Source organism: Cebus imitator, unplaced genomic scaffold (assembly GCF_001604975.1).
Source record: "Cebus imitator isolate Cc_AM_T3 unplaced genomic scaffold, Cebus_imitator-1.0 Scaffold826, whole genome shotgun sequence".
NCBI classification, from domain to species: Eukaryota; Metazoa; Chordata; class Mammalia; order Primates; family Cebidae; genus Cebus; species Cebus imitator.
In genome coordinates, this window is record NW_016108141.1 from 419579 (window position 1) to 438866 (window position 19288).

At 48.1% G+C, this 19288-nt stretch overlaps 1 protein-coding gene across 5 annotated transcripts in view; it reads right to left on the reverse strand.

Annotated features, from left to right (window-relative positions):
• ZNF250 (zinc finger protein 250) overlaps window positions 1-12675 on the reverse strand; it is an 18603-nt gene extending 5928 nt beyond the window's left edge. Inside the window, exons 1-5 of one of the 5 annotated variants that reach the window (XM_017520352.2) lie at window positions 12558-12675; window positions 3100-3195; window positions 2733-2859; window positions 2376-2489; window positions 309-371 (exon numbers count right to left, since the gene is read on the reverse strand). In XM_017520352.2, coding sequence (XP_017375841.1) covers window positions 309-371; window positions 2376-2489; window positions 2733-2859; window positions 3100-3141 — 346 coding nt within the window. In that variant the 5' untranslated portion in view covers window positions 3142-3195; window positions 12558-12675. Of the gene's footprint in view, window positions 1-308; window positions 372-962; window positions 1096-2375; window positions 2490-2732; window positions 2875-3099; window positions 3196-12557 lie in introns of those variants that run through there. The other 4 variants (XM_017520351.2, XM_017520354.2, XM_017520353.2 and 1 more) reach the window with 4 other exon arrangements.
• Window positions 12676-19288: the final 6613 nt, after the last annotated feature.

A 19288-nucleotide genomic window follows, 5' to 3' on the forward strand; every position in this document is an offset into this window, starting at 1 on the left:
TTGTAGCTTTAGTAGAGACGGGGTTTCACCATGTTGACCAGGATGGTCTCGATCTCTTGACCTCGTGATCCACCCGCCTCGGCCTCCCAAAGTGCTGGGATTACAGGCTTGAGCCAGCGCGCCCGGCCTGAAAAAAAGTTTTAAAAATGAAAAAACACACACAAAAAACCCTCCCTGGTGTTTTGTAGCAATTGTGTGAGTTGTATAACAAGCTTCATAGCACCGAGTAGTCTCTACATTCTCGTAAAACATTAGCATTAACACCTTCAGAGATTGTACTGAATTAAAAAGATCAGGCATACACTTACCCCATGGACAAGATAAACTGTCTTGTTGCATACAAGCTGTAGTGTGGTCCCATTTGAGGTTGTCTGGAAAAAAAATAGTGAGTTGAAGTGACAACAAAATACTCCTTTCAAGAGTGGAAAATCCTGGCTGGGCACAGTGGCTCATGCCAGCAATCCCAGCACTTTCAGAGGCTGAGGTGGGTGGGATCACTTTAGGTTAGGAGTTTGAGACCAGCCTGGCCAACATATAGTAAAACCCTGTCTCTACAAAAAAATTAAAAAATCAGCTGGATGCGATGGCGCATGCATGTAGTCCCAGCTGCTTGGGAAGCTGAGGTAGGAGAATCACTTGAACCTGGGAGGTGAACATTGCAGTGAGCCAAGATTGTGCCATTACACTCCAGCCTGGAAGACAGAGTGAGACTGTGTCTCTCAGAAAAAGAAAAAAAAGACTGGAAAATCCTTTCATTGCTATTACAACATGTAATTACAATTTACTGAGTTAAAAATAGCAGAGGCAGGGCTGGGCAGGTGCAGACACTTATCCAGCCTGAGGAACTGCCAGGACAAGACAAAGGCATATTCTACTCCTCACTGGCTCTGATGCCAGTGGCAGTGATCCAGGTTGTGGCAGGTGGCTTCTGCTTCTATGTACATCAGTAATCTAAAACTCACTCAGTCCCATTGTCCTCTGTGACCTGTGCCAGCGGTGAGGCGACCAGGTGCTTCTGTGAAAAAACTTCTCATCTCCAACCAACCATGCTCCCAGAGAATTTCACAGTCTTTGTGGTATCAAATTCAAAGGGCCCTCAAAGGGAGTTTAAGGTCTCCATCAGGCGAGTACACAGCTAGATACCAGGGAGCCCTGGACTAGTTTGGCAGTGGCGGCAAACGCCCTGCCTCCTACAGCTGCAGTTAGCATGCAGTTCTATGCAAGATTTCCAAGACATGATGATGTGTCTTCTTGTTTATAGTCACTGGAAAATTAAATTCCGCTAAGGCTGGCATGTACCCTGTTCCTCTGAGGATATCTGATTTTGCAGGCCAGTAAGAGGTACACTGTAACACCTAGTACCCTATTCCCATAAACTCTAGAAATGAGGAGCAGCTTTCAAGGAGAAAACCACCACACCTGAAATGCTGAAGCTGATCAGCCAATGGAGGTTTCGCCCAACTGTCCCTATTCACCCCAGGTGGGGCACATTATGGTAGGACAGACTGACTGGGGTTTTCTTCCTAAGACTTAGACGTCACCTTACTGACGCAGGAGATTCTTTGGTGGCACAGACCTGTAATCCCAGCTACTTGAGAAGCTGAGGCATAAGAAATGCTTGAACCCAGGAAGCAGAGATTGCAGTGAGCCAAGAACTCGTGCCACTACACTCCAGCCTGGGTGACAGAGCAAGACTGTCTCCAAACAAAACAAAACAAAACAAAAAACAAAACAAAACAAAACAAAAATTATATACAGCAAAACTGGTAATTTTCCTTGTGAATTTTAATCATTTTCCAAGTTGACGATCACATAAACTGCAAACAATGCTTTTCTTCTTTCCAATTCTTATAGCTTTGGTTTTGCATTATTTCATACATGGGACGCCCAGTAGAATGTTATATGGACATGGGGATGTGGGTTCCTTTGTCTTGTTCTTGAGATGAAACAGTGTACTGTGCTTTCAGCATTTCACCCTGAGTGGCAGGCTGAGACACTTCCTTTCTTCATTTAGGATACTTTGTTCTTTGCTAAATCATCAGGTAACTCTCAAACCCTGAATGTCCCATTAGGACCAAATTTGGCTAACCAGTCCCTCTGGTCAGGGACAGAATCACTGCAGCCATGCCGTAATTTCCTCTATATGGCTCTGCACAACAGCTTGTTGAAATTCACCGCTATGCTCACTTCTGGCCATGGACTACTGCCTGACTCAGCAACCCCCAGACAACAGACTCCTTTGCCAGATAAGGCTGGACAGGTTTTACCCCAGGTGGAAGCCACTGCAGTCAGCAGCTCAGTCTAAACTAGGTCCACAGCTGTGCTGAGGACATGTTTAGCCCTCAGTGAAGGAGGGGACAGCTCTCCTTACTCACCTGAGCAGCCACTCCACAGGCCCTGGCTCTCCTTAGCCCCCTTCCCATCCAGGACCCAGGGATCTTCCCCTCGCTCCAGCTGGGAGATTAAGTCAGGCTTGGATATTGGAAGTCCTGCTCATGGAGAGGGAAGTCTTCGTTTATACAACATTTACAGAGCACCCCCCCCGCCCCCTGCCCAAGCCACTTGTGGGGACATGAAAATGGACAGGACTGATGTTCTGCTGGAGATGAGCACCCAGAGAGGTGATGAGAGCAAACCTCCAGGACCAGCCTGCCCCAGGCCCCCCACCCTGGGAAGCCCCCACCCCAGTCCAACACACAGATACACAGACAAGGCCTGCTAAGGGGCCTTACCCAGTGAGACTACATTCCCATAGGTTTCCATCATCACATTTCTGTACAGGCCCCTCTGAGCAGGACCCAGGCGGTCCCATTCATCCTGGGAGAGGAGCACAGCCACATCCTCGAAGGTTAACTTGGCCTGAAACGACAGGGGCTGCTGCAGGTAAGATCAAATCCTGACCTCTGTGACAGGGAGTGGGTGCATGTGACATGAGCAGTTGGCAATGGGGGGGCTCTGTGAGCTGAGGTAGGTAATGGGGAGGTGCCATAGAGTTCAGGGAATGCAGTGATGCTCTGGCTGCTCTCAGGAGCTATGGGGCATGGAAGGAACCACAGGGCTCTGGCTGGGGGCACTGCACAGGTATTGGGGAAAGCTTACCTGGGGTCCTGCAGGCACTGGCAGGAGCCTGGCTGCTGCCATCACCTGGTCTCCTGGGGCCTCTGAGAATCACAGAAATTGAAGGAGCCTGTGGGGCTGAGGAAGGGACAAGAGAGGGGTATGACCTTGAGACCTTAATTTCCTGGGGGACCCTCAGGGGACCCCTGGGCCTCATTTAGAGTCAATGAGGGGCACACTGAGGTAAGGTGCAAGGAGCTGCTACTGTTGCAGCCTTGCTCTGTCTTGCCTCCCCCAAGCCTGTCCAGGCCCTGAACACATAGTTCCTGGTCCTGCCCAGCCAGTACTGGGCTCTCTGAACACCAGGTGCAAGGCACTTGCTGCACCTTGGTCACGGCCAATGGTCCTCCCCACACACAAGGATACCAGCTCACCAGGGCCCTGTGTGTTCATACCTGAGGCACTCACACAAAAACCAGACTGTCCCCAGGTCACGTGAGGGATACAGGCATCAGACCAAGCTGCTTCCCCAAACACCGTCCCAATTAAGAAAGGCTTGGCCACCAGGGTGACAATAAGACTCCCCCCAACCCCACCCTTAGGCAGCCCTGGTGCTCTGATGTGGTGGAGGCTCTCAACCTTGTGGTTCAACAAGGGTATTCAAAGGGTAGGCAGGAGAAGTGGTCAGTTCTGGACAAAATGAGTCAGCAGTGGCCCAGGGATCTGGTCTGAGCACTTGAAGGAAGACTTGTCATCAAGTGAGAAGGAAATGCTTGGAGTAGTTGGGCCAGTGCTGGAATGTAGCAGGACAAGGTAAGCAAAAGCGTCTGACACACACCCAAATGGCTGGGGAAAAAAGGGGAGCAGGGGCAAGAGCTTTCCTGACACATTTGGCCCTGTACAGGATATTGTTCGCAGTCTTTAGAGCATCAAAGAGTCTGTGACAGGGACACAGAAACCATGCAGGTGACCAAAGGCAGAAATACTCCAGAAAAACATGGTACAAGAAAGCAACCAACACGCTCACATGCTTGGCTCAGTTGGGCACCACAACAAACAGGATACTTCAAGAGTGACACAACAGGTGTCAGGGCTGCCAGGAGGAAAGGGCCTGGGGGCAGGAGTCAAGGGACATCACAATCCCATTGTCTATAAAACATCATATATAGGCCGGGCGTGGTGGCTCATGCCTGTAATCCCAGCACTTTGGGAGGCCGAGGCAGGTGGATCATCTGAGGTCAGGAGTTGGAGACCAGCCTAGCCAACATGGTGAAACCCTGTCTCTACTAAAAATACAAAATCAGCTGGGTGTGGTGGCAGGTGCCTGTAATCCCAGCTACTCAGGAGGCTAAGGCAGGAGAATCATTTGTACCCAGGAGGCAGAGGTCGCAGTGAGCCAAGACCATGCCACTACACTCCAGCCTGGGCAACAGAGTGAGACTCTGTCTCAAAAAACAAAACAAAGCAAAACAAAAACCCACATCAGATATATGTATATATTTGCATAGACAACTTTCAGGAAGATACACAATAAACTATCAGCTGCTTGCCTCTGAAGCACAGGACGGCGAAACATGGTGGAGAGAGGCTCTCAACCCTCTCTTGTGCTGCTATTCTCCAAAACTGCCCATTCCCTCCAAATGTGTGTGTGCATGTACATTTCTGTGGAAGTGCAATGCAATTCTTTTTTTTTTTTTTTTTTTTTTGAGAGAGTTTTGCTCTTGTTGCTCAGGCTGGAGTGCAACGACGCGATCTTGGCTCACCGCAACCTCTGCCTTCCGAGTTTAAGCGATTCTCTTGCCTCAGCCTCCTGAGTAGCTGGGACTACAGGTACCTGCCTCCATGCCCGGCTAATTTTTGCATTTTTTGTAGAGACGGGATTTCACCATGTTGCCCAGGCTGTCTTGAACTCCTGAGCTCAAGTCATCTGCCCCCCTTGGCCTCCCAAAGTGCTGGAATTGCAGGTGTGAGTCACTGTGCCTAGCCCTGCATGTGAATTTGACCTCTGGTGAATGCACAACTCTGGTCCTCTGGAAACCTGGCAGAGGTGGATGGTTATTCTCTCTATGGCCCAACCACACCTGGGATGGGACTCAATGATGAACAACCACGGGAACTAGACTCAGGGCCTCCCAAGCAGATCTTGTAGCCAGTTCTCCTGACACAGGAGGTATTGGCTTGTGTGACCACGAGGCCTTCGACCAAGGCTAACTCCTTCTCCTACCTGCATCTTGTGTTTATGCACCTGAGTACTCCCTGGATGCCTGCTGGATGAGGCTAGTCAGCTTTTCCATGAACCTGCTGCTAGGCATGGTTGTCCTGTGAGTCTGAAAAGTCAGTTGAGCCCAGTAGCTCTTTTGGTACACTTGAGCTGGTGATCCCCCTTCCCTCTGACTCAACATTTCAATATGGGTGTCACATAGCATCTCAAGACATTTAACATCCCAAACCGAGCACCCCCTCTACCACCATTTCTGCCCCCAGCTTGGTCTGTGAACCTGTACATAAGTCTCCTTCCTTCTTCATTCTCACACCTCATTTCTAATTCATCTTCTAAGCACATCAAGAACCTAACCACGTTGCCCATCTTGCCCTCCCTGCCCCATGACCACCAATCCTAGATGTTCAGCAGCTCCCAACAAGTCTGTCAGCCCAGCCCCTCCATCTACCTTCCTGAGAGAATACAGTTACTGTCCTCTGCTCCAAGGTCCTCCCAGGACCCCAATGGCTCCTATGAGCCTGCCCCAATCTTTGTGATTTACCTCAGAGCCCTGCAACCCTTTATCCCGTGACCTGTGCTCCCCATCCATCTCTCAGAGACCTCTGCCCCACCCACCACAAGCAGCCCTGGCTCCACCCAGCGGTTGACTTTTTTTTTTTTTTTTTTTAAATTACTTCTAGGCTAATGATTAAAAATTGCCAGGCAATGTGCTTTTAAAAACTTTTAATTAATTGATTTCTTAGAGACAGGGTCTCACTTGTAGTCCAGGCTGGAGTACAGTGGCTTAATCATAGCTCACTGGAGCCTCCAACTCCTGCACTCAGGCGACCCTCCCACTTCAGCCTCCCAAGTAGCTAGGACTACAGGTATGCATCACCATGCCTGGATAATTTCTTAATTTTTTTTTTTTTTTTTTTTGGTAGAGATGAGGTCTTGCTATGTTGCCCAGACTGGTCTTGAACTCCTGGGCTCAAGAGATTCTCCCTCCTTGGCCTCCAAAAGTGTCAAGATTACAGGCCTGAGCCACCACACCTGGCCTGTTTGTTGAATAAATTAATAAAGAGCAATGAGCTCACATTTTATGCCATTTGTAATAGCAAGTAAGGAGTCAACACTTGCCACTGGCAGGTGTGGGAAAGTAGAGTTTCTCATACTCTTTCTCAATTTTATACTGAAAGCTACCTAACAGTATTTAGGCAAATCAGATTGGCCCTTGGATAGTGGGTGTCTTATAAGAATGGATGTGGGTGAGGGTGCAGATTCAAAAATGTTGCTGAGGCAAATGCCACATTGGTCCTTTTACATACAAGTGACATATCTGCTAAAGAGAAACGTGTGCTGTGTCAGGTCGCCAGATGGATAAGTGAAAATGCAGCATGGGGTCGGCATGCAGGGGATGATTTCATTTTGTAAACTATGACCCCAAGCCCACAAAGGGTATGTGTGTCACAGGTACCTGGGACTGGTTCATCTGCCTCACTTGGGCCAGCTGCACTGAGGCCACACCTGTAAATCCAGGAGATGACACACTCCTCTGAAGGCCTAGAGAGGAGATCTCATAGAACAGCCCTGGCTCAGAGGTGGATGCTGCTGGATAAGGTATTATCTATTTGATTAAATTAACACACAGAGGAAAAATTCCAAAGGACAATACCAGTCTGTTAACAAGTGTGTGGCAGGGAGAAGTGAAAGGGAAAGATTGTGGCAGGGCGTGGTGGCTCATACCTGTAATCCCAGCACTTTGGGAGGCCGAGATGGGCGGATCACGAGGTCAAGAGATTGAGACCATCCTGGCCAACATAGTGAAACCCTGTCTCCACTAAAATGCAAAAATTAGCTGAGTGTGGTGGCACGTGACTGTAGTCCCAGCTACTTGGGAGGCTGAGGCAGGAGAATTGCCTGAACCTGGGAGGCAGAGGTTGCAGTGAGCCAAGATGGGGCCACTGCACTCCAGCCTTGTGCCTGGTGAAAGAGCGAGACTCTGTCTCAAAAANAAAAAAAAAAAAAAAAAAAAAAAAAAAAGGGAAAAATTGCTACCTGGGGTGAGTCTTAGAAAAGCATAAACACGAAATGCTGTATCAGGTCTCTACTAAAAGATGACCTTCACATATTGCTAATTAAAAAAAGAAAACCACATCACAAAGTATGATTGTATTCTGGTAAAAAATGAAGAAAATGGGCCAGGCATGGTGACTCACACCTATAATCCCAGTACTTTAGAGTGCCAAGGTAGGAGAATCGCTTGAGCTCAGGAGTTCAAGACCACCCTGGACAATATAGCAAGATCCCATCTCTACCAAAACAAACCAACAAAAAAATTAGCTGGTCTATAGTCCCAGCTACTCTGGAGGTTGAGGTGGGAGGATTGCTTGAGCCCAGGAGGTCAGGGCTCTAGTAAGCTGTGACTGCACCACTACACTCCAATCTGGGCAACAGAATGAAACCCGGCCTTACAAAATACATAAATAAATAAAAATCTTAAAACATATATATATGAACAAAATACATTTTAAAATGTTTAAAAGTGGTATAAACTAGTTTAATTTTTTTCCTTACTTACGCTATGGCAGATAACGGTTTCGGTTTCCTGGAACAAGCCTGCAACAGGATACCAAGACAAGCAAACACCATGGGCCTCAACCTAAACCTTGCATACACAGAACTATCTGGGGTGCCAGAAACCATCTTTTAACAACACACTCCATCCCTACTTCATCCCCGGGATTCTGAGGCCCAACTCCAATCTTTGCTCCATAAGAACACAGTTCAAAAAAACAAAAAAACAAAAAACACAGTTCAGGCAGGGAAGGAGAATGTGGACAGTTTTTAAAAATTAAAAGACAGGCTCATGACAAGTCCTCTATAGATGCCAGGCTTCAGGGCCAGGGGCTGGGACAGGCTAGAAATCACCACGCCAGAATACTGGAAGTGGAGTTTGAAGACCCCCCCCCTCTTGAGGCCATGCCAACAGCTAACATTGGGCAATATAAAGAACACCCACTCAGGGCACTGGCTAAACAATGATCCTACCCACCCACTGGTCACAAAAGTGGCAGCATGGAGTTCATTTTACAAACTCAGGAATTTCAAATTTGAAAATTTCCCTAGAGAATAATCCAAAACAAAAACCTAGATCAATGTTGTTAGCAACTGGCTTTCCAGTTTTCTTTAGGTGATCAAAAGCGACATGGCAGTGAGACACTCCTATCACTCTTTTTGGAACTCCTGTCTCAATGTGACAAAGCAGTATGCCTGTCATTCCAGAGGACCTTGCACATGGTGACAAACTGGTTCAGGCACATTTGGAGTCTCCTGGTCTGGGGTGAGCTGCCAGGATCTCCTCCAGAGCCACTGGCTTCTTCTGCTTCTCATCATCCTCACTCCCTGGACTTTCTGCTAACAAGCACTGCTCCCTCTTCATCACCAAGAAGCCCCTTATCCACTAAGTTGAAAGCACGTTCAAGACAGGAGGCTTCTGAGCCACCTGTGAGCACAATGCAAAAAAGTTGACCTAATCTAACCTAACTAACCTAAACTAACCCTAACTTGCAACCTTTCCAGAATTAATGATCATAAATATGTATCCAAATTGATACCTTTCTGGCTGAGTGTGGTGGCTCACGCCTGTAATCCCAGCACTTTGGGAGGCCAAGGTGGGCGGATCACCTGAGGTCAGGAGTTCAAGACCAGCCTGGGCGACATGGTAAAACCCCATCTCTACTAAAAATACAAAAATTAGTCAGGTGTGATGGCATGTGCCTGTAAATCCCAGCTCCCCTGGAGGCTGAGGCATGAGAATTGCTTGAACCCAGGAGGTGGAGTTTGCAGTGAGCCAAGATCATGCCATTGCACTCCAGCCTGGGGAATAGAGTGAGACTCTATCTCAAAAAATGAAAAACAAAACAAAACAAAAACCCAAATTGATAGCTTTCTTATACACCAGCAACACCTAGTCAGAAAATGTGAAGGGAAAAAAAAATGTATGCAACAAATAGCAACAAGAAACAAGATTAAACCTTAGAAATGCATAGGATCCCTATAAAGAAAACTGTAAAACATCAGGGAAACACTTGTGGATGCTGGTCTGGGAAAACATTTTCTGGGTTAGATCTCAAAAGCACAGGCAACAAAAGCAAACTAGACCAATGGGATTACACCAAGCTAAAAGGTTTCTGCAAAGGAAAGGAAACAATTAGCAGAATGAAGAGACAATTTACAGAATGGGAGAAAATATTTACAAACTATCCATCCAACAAGGGATTAATAACCAGAATGCAAAAGGGAGCAAAACAATTTAATAAACAACTAATCTGATTTAAAAACAGGTGAATGATCTGAATAATTTATCAAAAAAAGAAATACAATATGTATGACCAACAGGCATATGAAAAAAAAACTAAAAATAGATCCACCATATGATCCAGCAATTCCACTGCTGGGTATATACACAAAAGAAAGGAAGTCAGTATATCAAAGAGATACCTGAACGTACATGTTGACTGCGGCAATAGTCACAATAGCTAAGATGTGGAATCAATCTAAATGTACATCAAATAAATGGATAATGAAAATGTGGTATATGTACACAATGGAATATGATTCAGCTATAAAAATAAGAAAGTTGGCCAGGTGTGGTGGCTCACATCTGTAATCCCAGCACTTTGGGAGGCCGAAGTGGGTGGATCACAAGGTCAGGAGTTTGAGACCAGCCTGACATGGTGAAACCCCATCTGTATGAAAAACACAAAAATTAGCTGGGCATGGTGCTGCACACCTGTAATCCCACTACTCAGGAGGCAGGAGAACTGCTTGAACCTGGGAGGCGGAGGTTGCAGTGAGCTGAGATCACGCCACTTCTAGCCTCCATCTTAAAAAAAAAGAAAAAAAGATGTCATTTGCAGCAACAGGGAGGGAACTGGAGGTCATTATATTAGCTGACATAAGCAAGGTACCGAAAGACAAATATTGCATGTTTCCACTCATATGTGGGAACTAAAAAAGTTGGTCTCCTGGAGGTAGAGAGTAGAATGATGGTTACCAGAGGATGGGAAGGGTGGGGTTGAGGGGGAGGTGTGAGATGAATAGAGGTAGGTTAATGATTACAACATACAGTCAGATACAATGAATAAGTTCCAGTGTTTGATAGCACAGTAAATTGACGAAAGTTAGTAATTTGTTATATATTTCAAAATCAGAAGAAGAGATGTGAAATGTTTCCAACACAAAAAATGATAAATGTTTGAGGTGACAGATATCCTAATTACCCTGATTTGATCATTATACACTGTATCCTTGTATCAAAATATCACATATACCCCATAAATATGTATAATTATATTAAATTTAAAAAGACCTTTAATAAAAATACAGGTATATTTTTATTATTTTATGTGGGAAGGGCTGTTCTAAGCAAAATACCAAAAGCAGAAAGACTAGGGACAGAGATCCATAGATCTGCAGCTTATGAATCAAAATCGCATGTGCATCAAAGCTACCAAACTCCAGAAATGGACCTAAAGGCGTGCAACAATTTAGGATATGACAAAGGTGGTTTTTCAAATCAATGGAGAGATCAATGGTGTTAGAAATGGCTATGATTTAGGGAAAAAAAAACGAAGCTGGATTCCAAACTCACCCCATAAGAAAATAAATTCCAGATGTATCCAACATTTTACAAGTACCACAGAAAAACAGGAGTTTATTTAAAAAATAATCTTGGAGTGGGGAAAGCCCTTTAAAACGCAGCACAAAGCCCAAAATGCCTTAAGGGAAAATATTTGACTCACAAAAATTTAAAATTTTCTATTTCGAAAAGCCCAAACCAGAACCAAACACCATAATCACAGTCAAAAGACAAATTGAGAAGTATGTTTTCAACATACATGGAAAAGAATATGAGCTGGAAAATCGCAAAGAAATACAAACGTTTAAAACACAAACGAAGGGATTTTAACCTCACCAATAAACGAAAAACGTCGACCTGGCAGGAATGCAGGGACCTGTCAAGCACACTGGACCACAGCCCTGTATGGGGCGGGAATGTCAATGGCAATCTCCCACCCTTACCCACCTCACAGAGTCCGCCTGACACAGAAACCGATGTCCAGAAGACAGTTACTAACCGAAAAATCTGAGTACCGACTCGGCGGAGCACGAGTGGAGCGCCCCCTGCCGTCCCCGGTGTTAGTCCAAACGACACCAGCTTCTCTTTAATGTTGACAGAAAAAAGGGTGTGCGCGCCTGCCTAGAGCTGTAACGGCAATCAAAAATTCTGAAACTCTTCACAGTCCCTGCCTCTTCATACACTAGCAGTGTATGAAGGTGGGTGACTTTTATACTTTTCAGATATGGCTGGATTAGAAGAAGTATTGCATATTATTTTCAATTAAAAAATTAAGCCAGTAAACAAGAAGGAACATATTTGCTGTGTTCCAAAGAGTTGGGCTCATTCATTAAAATAGGGCTCTGACAAAGTAACAGAAAAGACAGCATCAATAGCAATATAGGGGGAGAATAAGACATTCGGCAAGTAGAACACTCGACCAACAGCTGAGACGAAAGCAGCTCGTTTTCGTCTCGACGCGGGAAGACTTTTTATTGCTAAATAAAGTGGCGCTCCCGGTGCGTCGCCGGGGTCTTCATGGGGCTCCTCAGGTTTTGCATAAAACAGAAAAACCTGAATTTTTATTTTTTGGGGAAGCTCCCCAACCTTTTCCGGGCCCAACCCAGGGAACAAGTCGGCTCCATCCTCTCCACCAAGACCCGGGGGAGTGCGGCAAGAAGAGCGGCCCGGGGCGGGGGGGTCCCCTAGGACTCCCGCCAACCTGGCCCGAGGTACGGCGCCCGGTAGAAATGGCTCGGGAGGGCCCGAGGGGGGAGGAACGCCGGGGATCTGAGAAGATCCAAGGTGGGAGGGACGCGGGGCGGTCTGAGAAAATCCAAAATGGGAGAAACGTTGGGGGTCTGAGAGAGCCCAAGGGGGGAAGGGCGCGGAAGGGACCGAAGCCTTCCTAGGCAGGCGGTGGCGTGGGAGGGCCCGAAGGGGTCCAAGGCCGGGCCAGAGGAAGGATGGGAACCCCGAACGGGGGAGAGGGCGCGGTCTTGGCCCTGGGGAGGAGGCCGCCGGGCGTCCGTGAGGGGAGCGGACCAGCGCCAACGGAGCGGCAGTGCGTGCCCGAGGGGAAGAGTTCACGATCCGAGTGGAGGACACGCCGGCTCGGGTGTCAGTGATGGGAAAGGGTCCCGGCCGGCCCGGCGCCGACACGCACCCCCCACTCACCGTCCACGCCGCAGCCTCACGCGCGAAGTGACGGGAGCCCGCAGCACCCTCAGACAAAGGGCTGCCCCGCCCCGTCTGCGCAGCCACCAATCCCTGGGGGCTCTTGCCTCTCAGTTTCCGCCTCCACAGCCGGGTCCACCAATCCTGGAGGGCAACGCTGTTTACGTCATTTGGCCCGCCTCCCGGTCCGAAGCCTCCCTCGGTGACCGACTGTAGCCTGCTCTCAAGAGCCAGCGAGAGCCAGGCCTCCGCGATCCCTAGAGGGGCCGAGCTGCTCAGGGAAATGGACCCGGCCGGGTCTCCTTCTCTACTTCCGGGCGCGAAGGCTACAGCCCGCCGCCGAGCCTTACCCGCTCGCAGTCCGGGTTCTCGAGCTTCTGCTGCGGTCGCTGTCTGGGGGACACCCCTGCTTGCCCAACAGCCCCTCCTCGGCTTGCGCTGGCTTCGGCCCTCCCGGAACTCGAGCTCGTTCCCCGCCTTTGCGGTCCCCGCTGCTGAGAACGATCTTGTCCTCAGTCTCCTGGCTGGTCCCTGCGCCGCTGCAGCGCGGGTGTCGCCTGCTCAGGGGCCCTTTCTCTCAGTTGCAACACTGAAGTCTTCTTGTTCGGTGACTTGCGTGGTTATTTTGCCCACTTATGAGGCTGAGCGCCACGAGGTCCGAGGCGCAGCCCTTCATCGCTGTGCCCGGGCCGGCGTGGTCCCTGCAGGCGGGCGTCACCGAACAGTGACCGCCTCCGTCGTCCACTCGGCCCTTGGGTTTGCTTTTTGGTTTGTTTACACCGCGCACCTGGGGGAGGGTGGAGGCCTTAGGAGGGCGCGGGCCTCACCCGCGTGGAGGCTTGCACCTGACAGCCGCTGCAGGGAGGGTGGATCTGGTTTGGAGCCGGGCCAGAAGAGGGGAGGGCCGGCGGCCTAGTCCACCTTCCGATAGGCATTTCCCCCACTCCCGAAGGCCAGGTCCGCCTCGTCCAACCGGCGCGTGGCCTGGCCCAGCCTCTCACTAGGCTTCTCCACAGGGCGGGGCTGGGGCGGCGGCGAAGGCCTAAGGCTGGGGGGTGGGCTCAAGGCAAGTGCCCTGCCCACGCTGTTGGAAGCAGCGGCCGGGCGGGGGGGGGATGTAGTGATAATTCCATAGTTGCCCCGCACCAGGCAAACGCCAAGTCTGTGCTGCGCTTTAGCGAACGTCTTCACAGCCCTTGTGGGCACCGGTTCCCGCCTCACGGGGCTTCCATCCACTACGCGCGTTTCTGAGTAATGGACCTGCTGCCTGGCGCACTAGATAATATGGCACCAGTTTCTGAGAAAAGAGAAGGCTTTATTATTTTGAGGTCGACGGCCAAGGAGACCGTAGGCACGGCTCAAATGTGTCTCCCACGTCTGGGCTTAGGTCAAACTTGATGGGTTAGGGAGGATAGGTTGGTACGCAGAAGTCCTGGCAGAAAGGTTTCAATACGGGGCTTTAAACTTGGCCATTTATGGTAAAGTGTGGAATGGCAGGTTTCAGCACCAGATCTTCCAGAATGATGTACTCTTCCTTTCTGAAAGCGTTCTGCCACTCAAGCTCCCGTCATGTTCCTGTCTTCTTGGCTCCTCAGGGAGGAAACGTTGGTTCGGAGTTATGATTTTCCTCCTCTGTGTATGCCCAGGTCACATGACTTTCAGTTTTGGCCCTGCTATACCTCCTGTTACCAACAGAATAGGATCAGTTTAGGTCAGCCCTGTGGTTACACACAACTTGGTGTCACAGGATTCCCACTGCTAAGGGGCTGTGAAGTTCAGGACCAAGGTAACTGAAATTCAGCTTTATTACTGGATTGTCCTGGATTGTTTTACCAGTTGACAGGGATCAAGCTCTGTCCCAGGAACCTTGACCTCAACAGAGAACTGTTGCTCCTAGGACCTTCACCTCAGACCTCAGTGCATCCTGGTTTTTGTTTTTTTTTTCCCTCCTCCACAACTTTTTTATTTTGCAAATGTTCATGCATTCATAAAGGTTGAAAGAATAATACAATAAATACCTTCATGCCCTTCACTTAGATTTAACAACTGACATCCTTTCTAGCACTTCCCTTCTGTGTCTCTGTCACTGTCTTTGTGCTTCAACAGCACAATGTTTATTCAGTGCTTGTGCTAAGCACTAAGTGCTGGGGCTACATCAGTGAACACGCAGCATGCCTAACTCATGCCCTCCTGGACCATACATGTGAATAGGGACAGCAGGCAATATGCAGAATAAATGTAAGAATTACCTAGTGTGTCCAGAGGTAGTAAGAGCTACAGAAGGTCTGGGCAGGTGCCAGTGTATCTGCTGGTTCACCTGGGCTACATAAGGCAACAGCTGCCATATCTTCCTCTGGCTCCTTCAGCTCCAAGACTAAAGGCTCCAGCTTCTCCTGTAGGGCAGCAAAGGGGTTTCAGCCCATCCTGGGCTCCAGCTTGAGGTCACAGACCCCAGCTTGTCCTTACTCTTAACATATGTAATTTATGTGTCTTTCATAAGTATACAGTTTTTTTTTCTTTTTTTTTTTGAGACAGAATTTCACTTTTGTTGCCCATGCAATGGCAAGGTCTTGGCTCACTGCAAACTCTGCCTCCCAGGTTCAAGCGATTTTCCTGCCTCAGCCTTCCAAGTAGCTGGGAATACAGGTGCCTGCCACCATGCCCAGCTACTTCTTGTGTTTTTAGTAGAGACAGGGTTTCACCATGTTGGCCAGGCTGATCTTGAACTCCTGACCTCAGGTGATCCACCTGCCTTGGCCTCTCAAAGTGCTGGGATTACAGGCATGAGCCACTGTGCCCAGCCAAGTATACCATATACTTATAAACAACATGCACACAGACACACAGTCTCATAGTTGTTACGGCAAACATTAAGCTTCTACTACTGAGACTAGGGTTACCACTGAGTACCCAGCCCACTGGTCCCTCCTGCTACGAAACTGCTCCCATCTGGTTCCTGGAGAGGGCGATCTGTAAGTTCTGACTTGAGAATACTTCATCTACTGTTTCTAGACAGTCATGGAGTGGGGCTTCTGGCTCTATGGGGAACAAGGTAGCTGGGTTGAGGGTCTTTACAGTTTCTAAAGTTTTGTGAGTTCTCACATAGGAACCCTTGGTACTGAGTCATTCTTGGGTCTGACAGTCAGTGGTGTCCCCTTTGATCCATTAGAGTTAGGACCGGATGCTCACCCACACAGTCAGATGCTGCCCTAAAGTTAATCTGTCTGCTTCTCATACTAACATAGCTGTGGCAGCTAGTCCCTTAAGGTAGGGGGGCCGTCCTCGTGCCACCACATCTAATTGTTTGGATAGACAGGCCACCGGGCAGTGCCATGACCCTAGGACCCTGGTTAAGACTCTGATGGCTATTCTTTCCACTCTTGAATATACAAATAGAAAGGCTTGGCCATGTCTGGTAGTCCTAGAGCTGGGGCCTCAGTTAAGGCTTGCTTTACCTGTTCAAATGCCTTCTCCTGCTCAGTTCTGCAAAGGAAAGGCTCTCCCCCACACCTTTTGTGGCTTCATATAAGGGTGGCTTTGCTATGAGTGAGAAGTTTGGAATCCAGATGTGGCAAAACCTCGCTGCTCCTAAAAACTCTCTTACATGGTGCCTGCAGGTTGGGGTTGGAAGGTTTCAAGCAGCCTTTATCTGGGCCATACCTAGGCTCCACTTTCCTTGATTTATGCTGAATCCTAGGTAACTGACACTTGTCAGGCTGACTTGAGTCTTTTTCCTTCATACTTTATATCTTGCTTTCTGTAATAAGTGGAGCAGACTTTTAGAGTAGGGGCTGCTAGGAGATCATCTTCCACGTACTGCCACATGACACACTCTTTGGGGGAGTTGTAAGCTTTAAGGTCTATCACTAATGCATCATCTCCAAAAATTGTGGGGGAGTTTTTAAACCACTGTGGAAGTCTGGTCCCAGTGAGCTGAAAATTGCCCCATTGGGACAATTACTACAGCTATATACTCCTGGAATATGAGGTTTTTCTGTTGGCTTCTGCCACCAGTAGGAGTAAAGTATTCCAGGGTGACTGGCATGGCACTAGAATGCCATGACTCTGAAGTCGGTCTATGTGTTTCCATATTCCTCTAATGGCTTCTTGAGGCAGTGGGTATTGGCAAAGCTGGATGGGGGTGGCACCTGGTTTTAATTTTATTACAACTGGAGCATGATTTACAGCCAACACAAGCGGGTTATTTTCAGCCCAGACCTCCAGGAATTCATTTACTAGTCTAGCCAATATGGTTCCCTCCTCTGGCGATATGAAGCAGTTTGGCACTTGTGTCATCTTAGTATACAGCCTCCCTTCCTCAGCCTGTGGCACAGTTAGGGCTAGCACCATTGCCTTTGGTTGGGTGAAGTCTAAAGTCACATTCCCTTCTGGTTTAAAGGAGATTTGCGCCTGCAATTTTTGGAGCAGGTCTCTTCCTAGCAAGGGGACCAGACAATTTGAGAGGTGTAGAAATTCATGCTGAACTTCCTATCCTCCAATAACACACCTCCTTGACCGGCAAAAAGGCCTCTTCTCTGTCACTCCAGTGGCTCCAATTATAAGTGACATATGTTTTATGTTCGGCACCTGTGTCTATCATAAAATCTATCTCTTGGCCCCCTACCTCCATTCTGACCACAGGCTCCTAGGCGCCTGAAGAAATGGAGCCCCATCTGTCTCAGTCCTCATAACCCTCGGCTCCTGCTAAGCTGGTTAGGTTGGCGTCCTGATCATCTGGGGTGTGGTGGCTTGCCTTCTGATTCTGTCTTTTTCTGAACTTCATAACTGTCACCCACCTCTCTTTCTGGGCACCCATTTTTTCAATGTCCTTTCTGTTTGCACCACGCACACTGATCTTTCTCTAACTTAGGCCGATTTTCAAAATCCTCCCGAGTGGAACTTCTCCCTCATCCAACACCATGTCCATGTCCTCTTGTGACATTTTTCCTGCTTTCTGTGAGAGGTGCCACTAGCAGATCGGCTTTACTTTTAAGCTTTTGATTAGCTTCCGTCCTAATCTCTCTTTTAGCTTCCTCCTCTTGGTTAATGAACACTTTGTGGGCTATCTGTATGAGTTCAGTGGCATTCTTGCCTTCAAAACCTAACTTTTGAAGCTTCTAATATCACCCTGTGCCTGACTGACAAATTCTGCATTTACCATGCATTGATTTTTGGCAACCTCTGGGTTGAACAGGGTGTAAAGCCGGTATGCCTCACAGAGTCTCTCATAAAACTCACTAGGGCTTTTATCTGCCTTTTGGCCCATCTGAAATCTTCCCCATATTTATTGCCTTTTCCCCTCCTGCCTGTATTCCATTTAGGAGTGCCTCCTGACATCCTTGTAGGCGTTGTAGCCCTTCTGCCTCATTGGGGTCCCACTGGGGATTTGTCACTGAGTAACGGTCCTCTGCATATTGTCGGGCATCAACTGTGCCTGCTAGGGTGTTTCTCTCTAGGTACTGGAGGGTTGCTTGGGTTACTCTATGCTGCTCCTCTGTGTTAAGTAATGTTAACAGGAGCTCCTGACAGGCTTCCCAGGTGGGGTTGTGGGTTAGAAAGATAGATGGCATTATGTCAATAATGGCTTTTCCTTCTCCAGTGTAACACATGAAAAGGCCTTTGTTCAAAGTTCTAACCTAATTTGCCATTACGGAATTCACACTGGAGAGAAACCCTATGAATGTAATGAGTGTGAAAGAGCATTCTCTTTGGGATCAACCATTAAGAAGCATCAGGGAACTACTACTGGTGAGCAACCCTACACACACGTAAAGAATGTGGAAAGGTCTTTGGTTAGCATCCAGCCTTTATTTGACATCTGGAAGTTCATACAGGGTAGAAATCTTATGAACACACTGGATGTGGAAAGCCCTCAATAACAGTTCTACCCCCTTCACCATGGAAGAGCAGACTGATGAATGCAGTGTACAAATGTAGTAAAGATAATTTGCTAAAGGTCATTTAAACTACTGGACAGACTAGACCTTGGAGCAGTTCAGTTCCAGGATGTGACTGCTGTGTGCTGTGACCAGAAAGTAAATTGTACTGTACTATTTTTAGCTGGAAAACAGTAAATATTTTTCTGAAACATTAATCTGAACTTGCCTCTCCCTGCTTAAATCCTTTAATGGCTTCCCACATCCCATAGCAGCATTTCTCAAAGCTGCTAACAGCAGAGGTAAGTGCTCACTACATACCCCTAGTGACTTTGAGATCAAGGGAGTAGGAAAGCAGGAAGAAAAGAAATAGCAGTGAACAGGGTTAGTGATAGGTGTTGTAAAGGCTGCTTTCAGAACAGACCCCACCGTCCTTAAAAGAAAAGGCTGGTTTGTGTCAACGCGCCATAGTGGAACAGGCCCATTGAACAGGAGTATACCTGGAAGATCCCTGAGTCTTCTGCATGAGTTGCCACTAATGCACACAATGCTTTTGAAAGAGAAGGCAGGTGACAGGGTGTGGTGGTTCACGCCTGTAATCCCAGCACTTTGGGAGGCTGAGGTGGGTAGATTACGAGGTCAGGAGTTCAAGACCAGCCTGGTCAAGATGGTAAAACCACATCTCTACTAAAGATACAAAAATTAGCCAGGCGTGGTGGTGGGTGCCTGTAATCCCAGCTACCGGAGAAGCTGGGGCAGAGAACTGCTTAAACCCAGGAGGCAGAGGTTGCAGTGAGCTGAGATAGCACCACTGCACTCCAGCCTGGGCAACAGAACGAGACTCTGTGTCAAAAA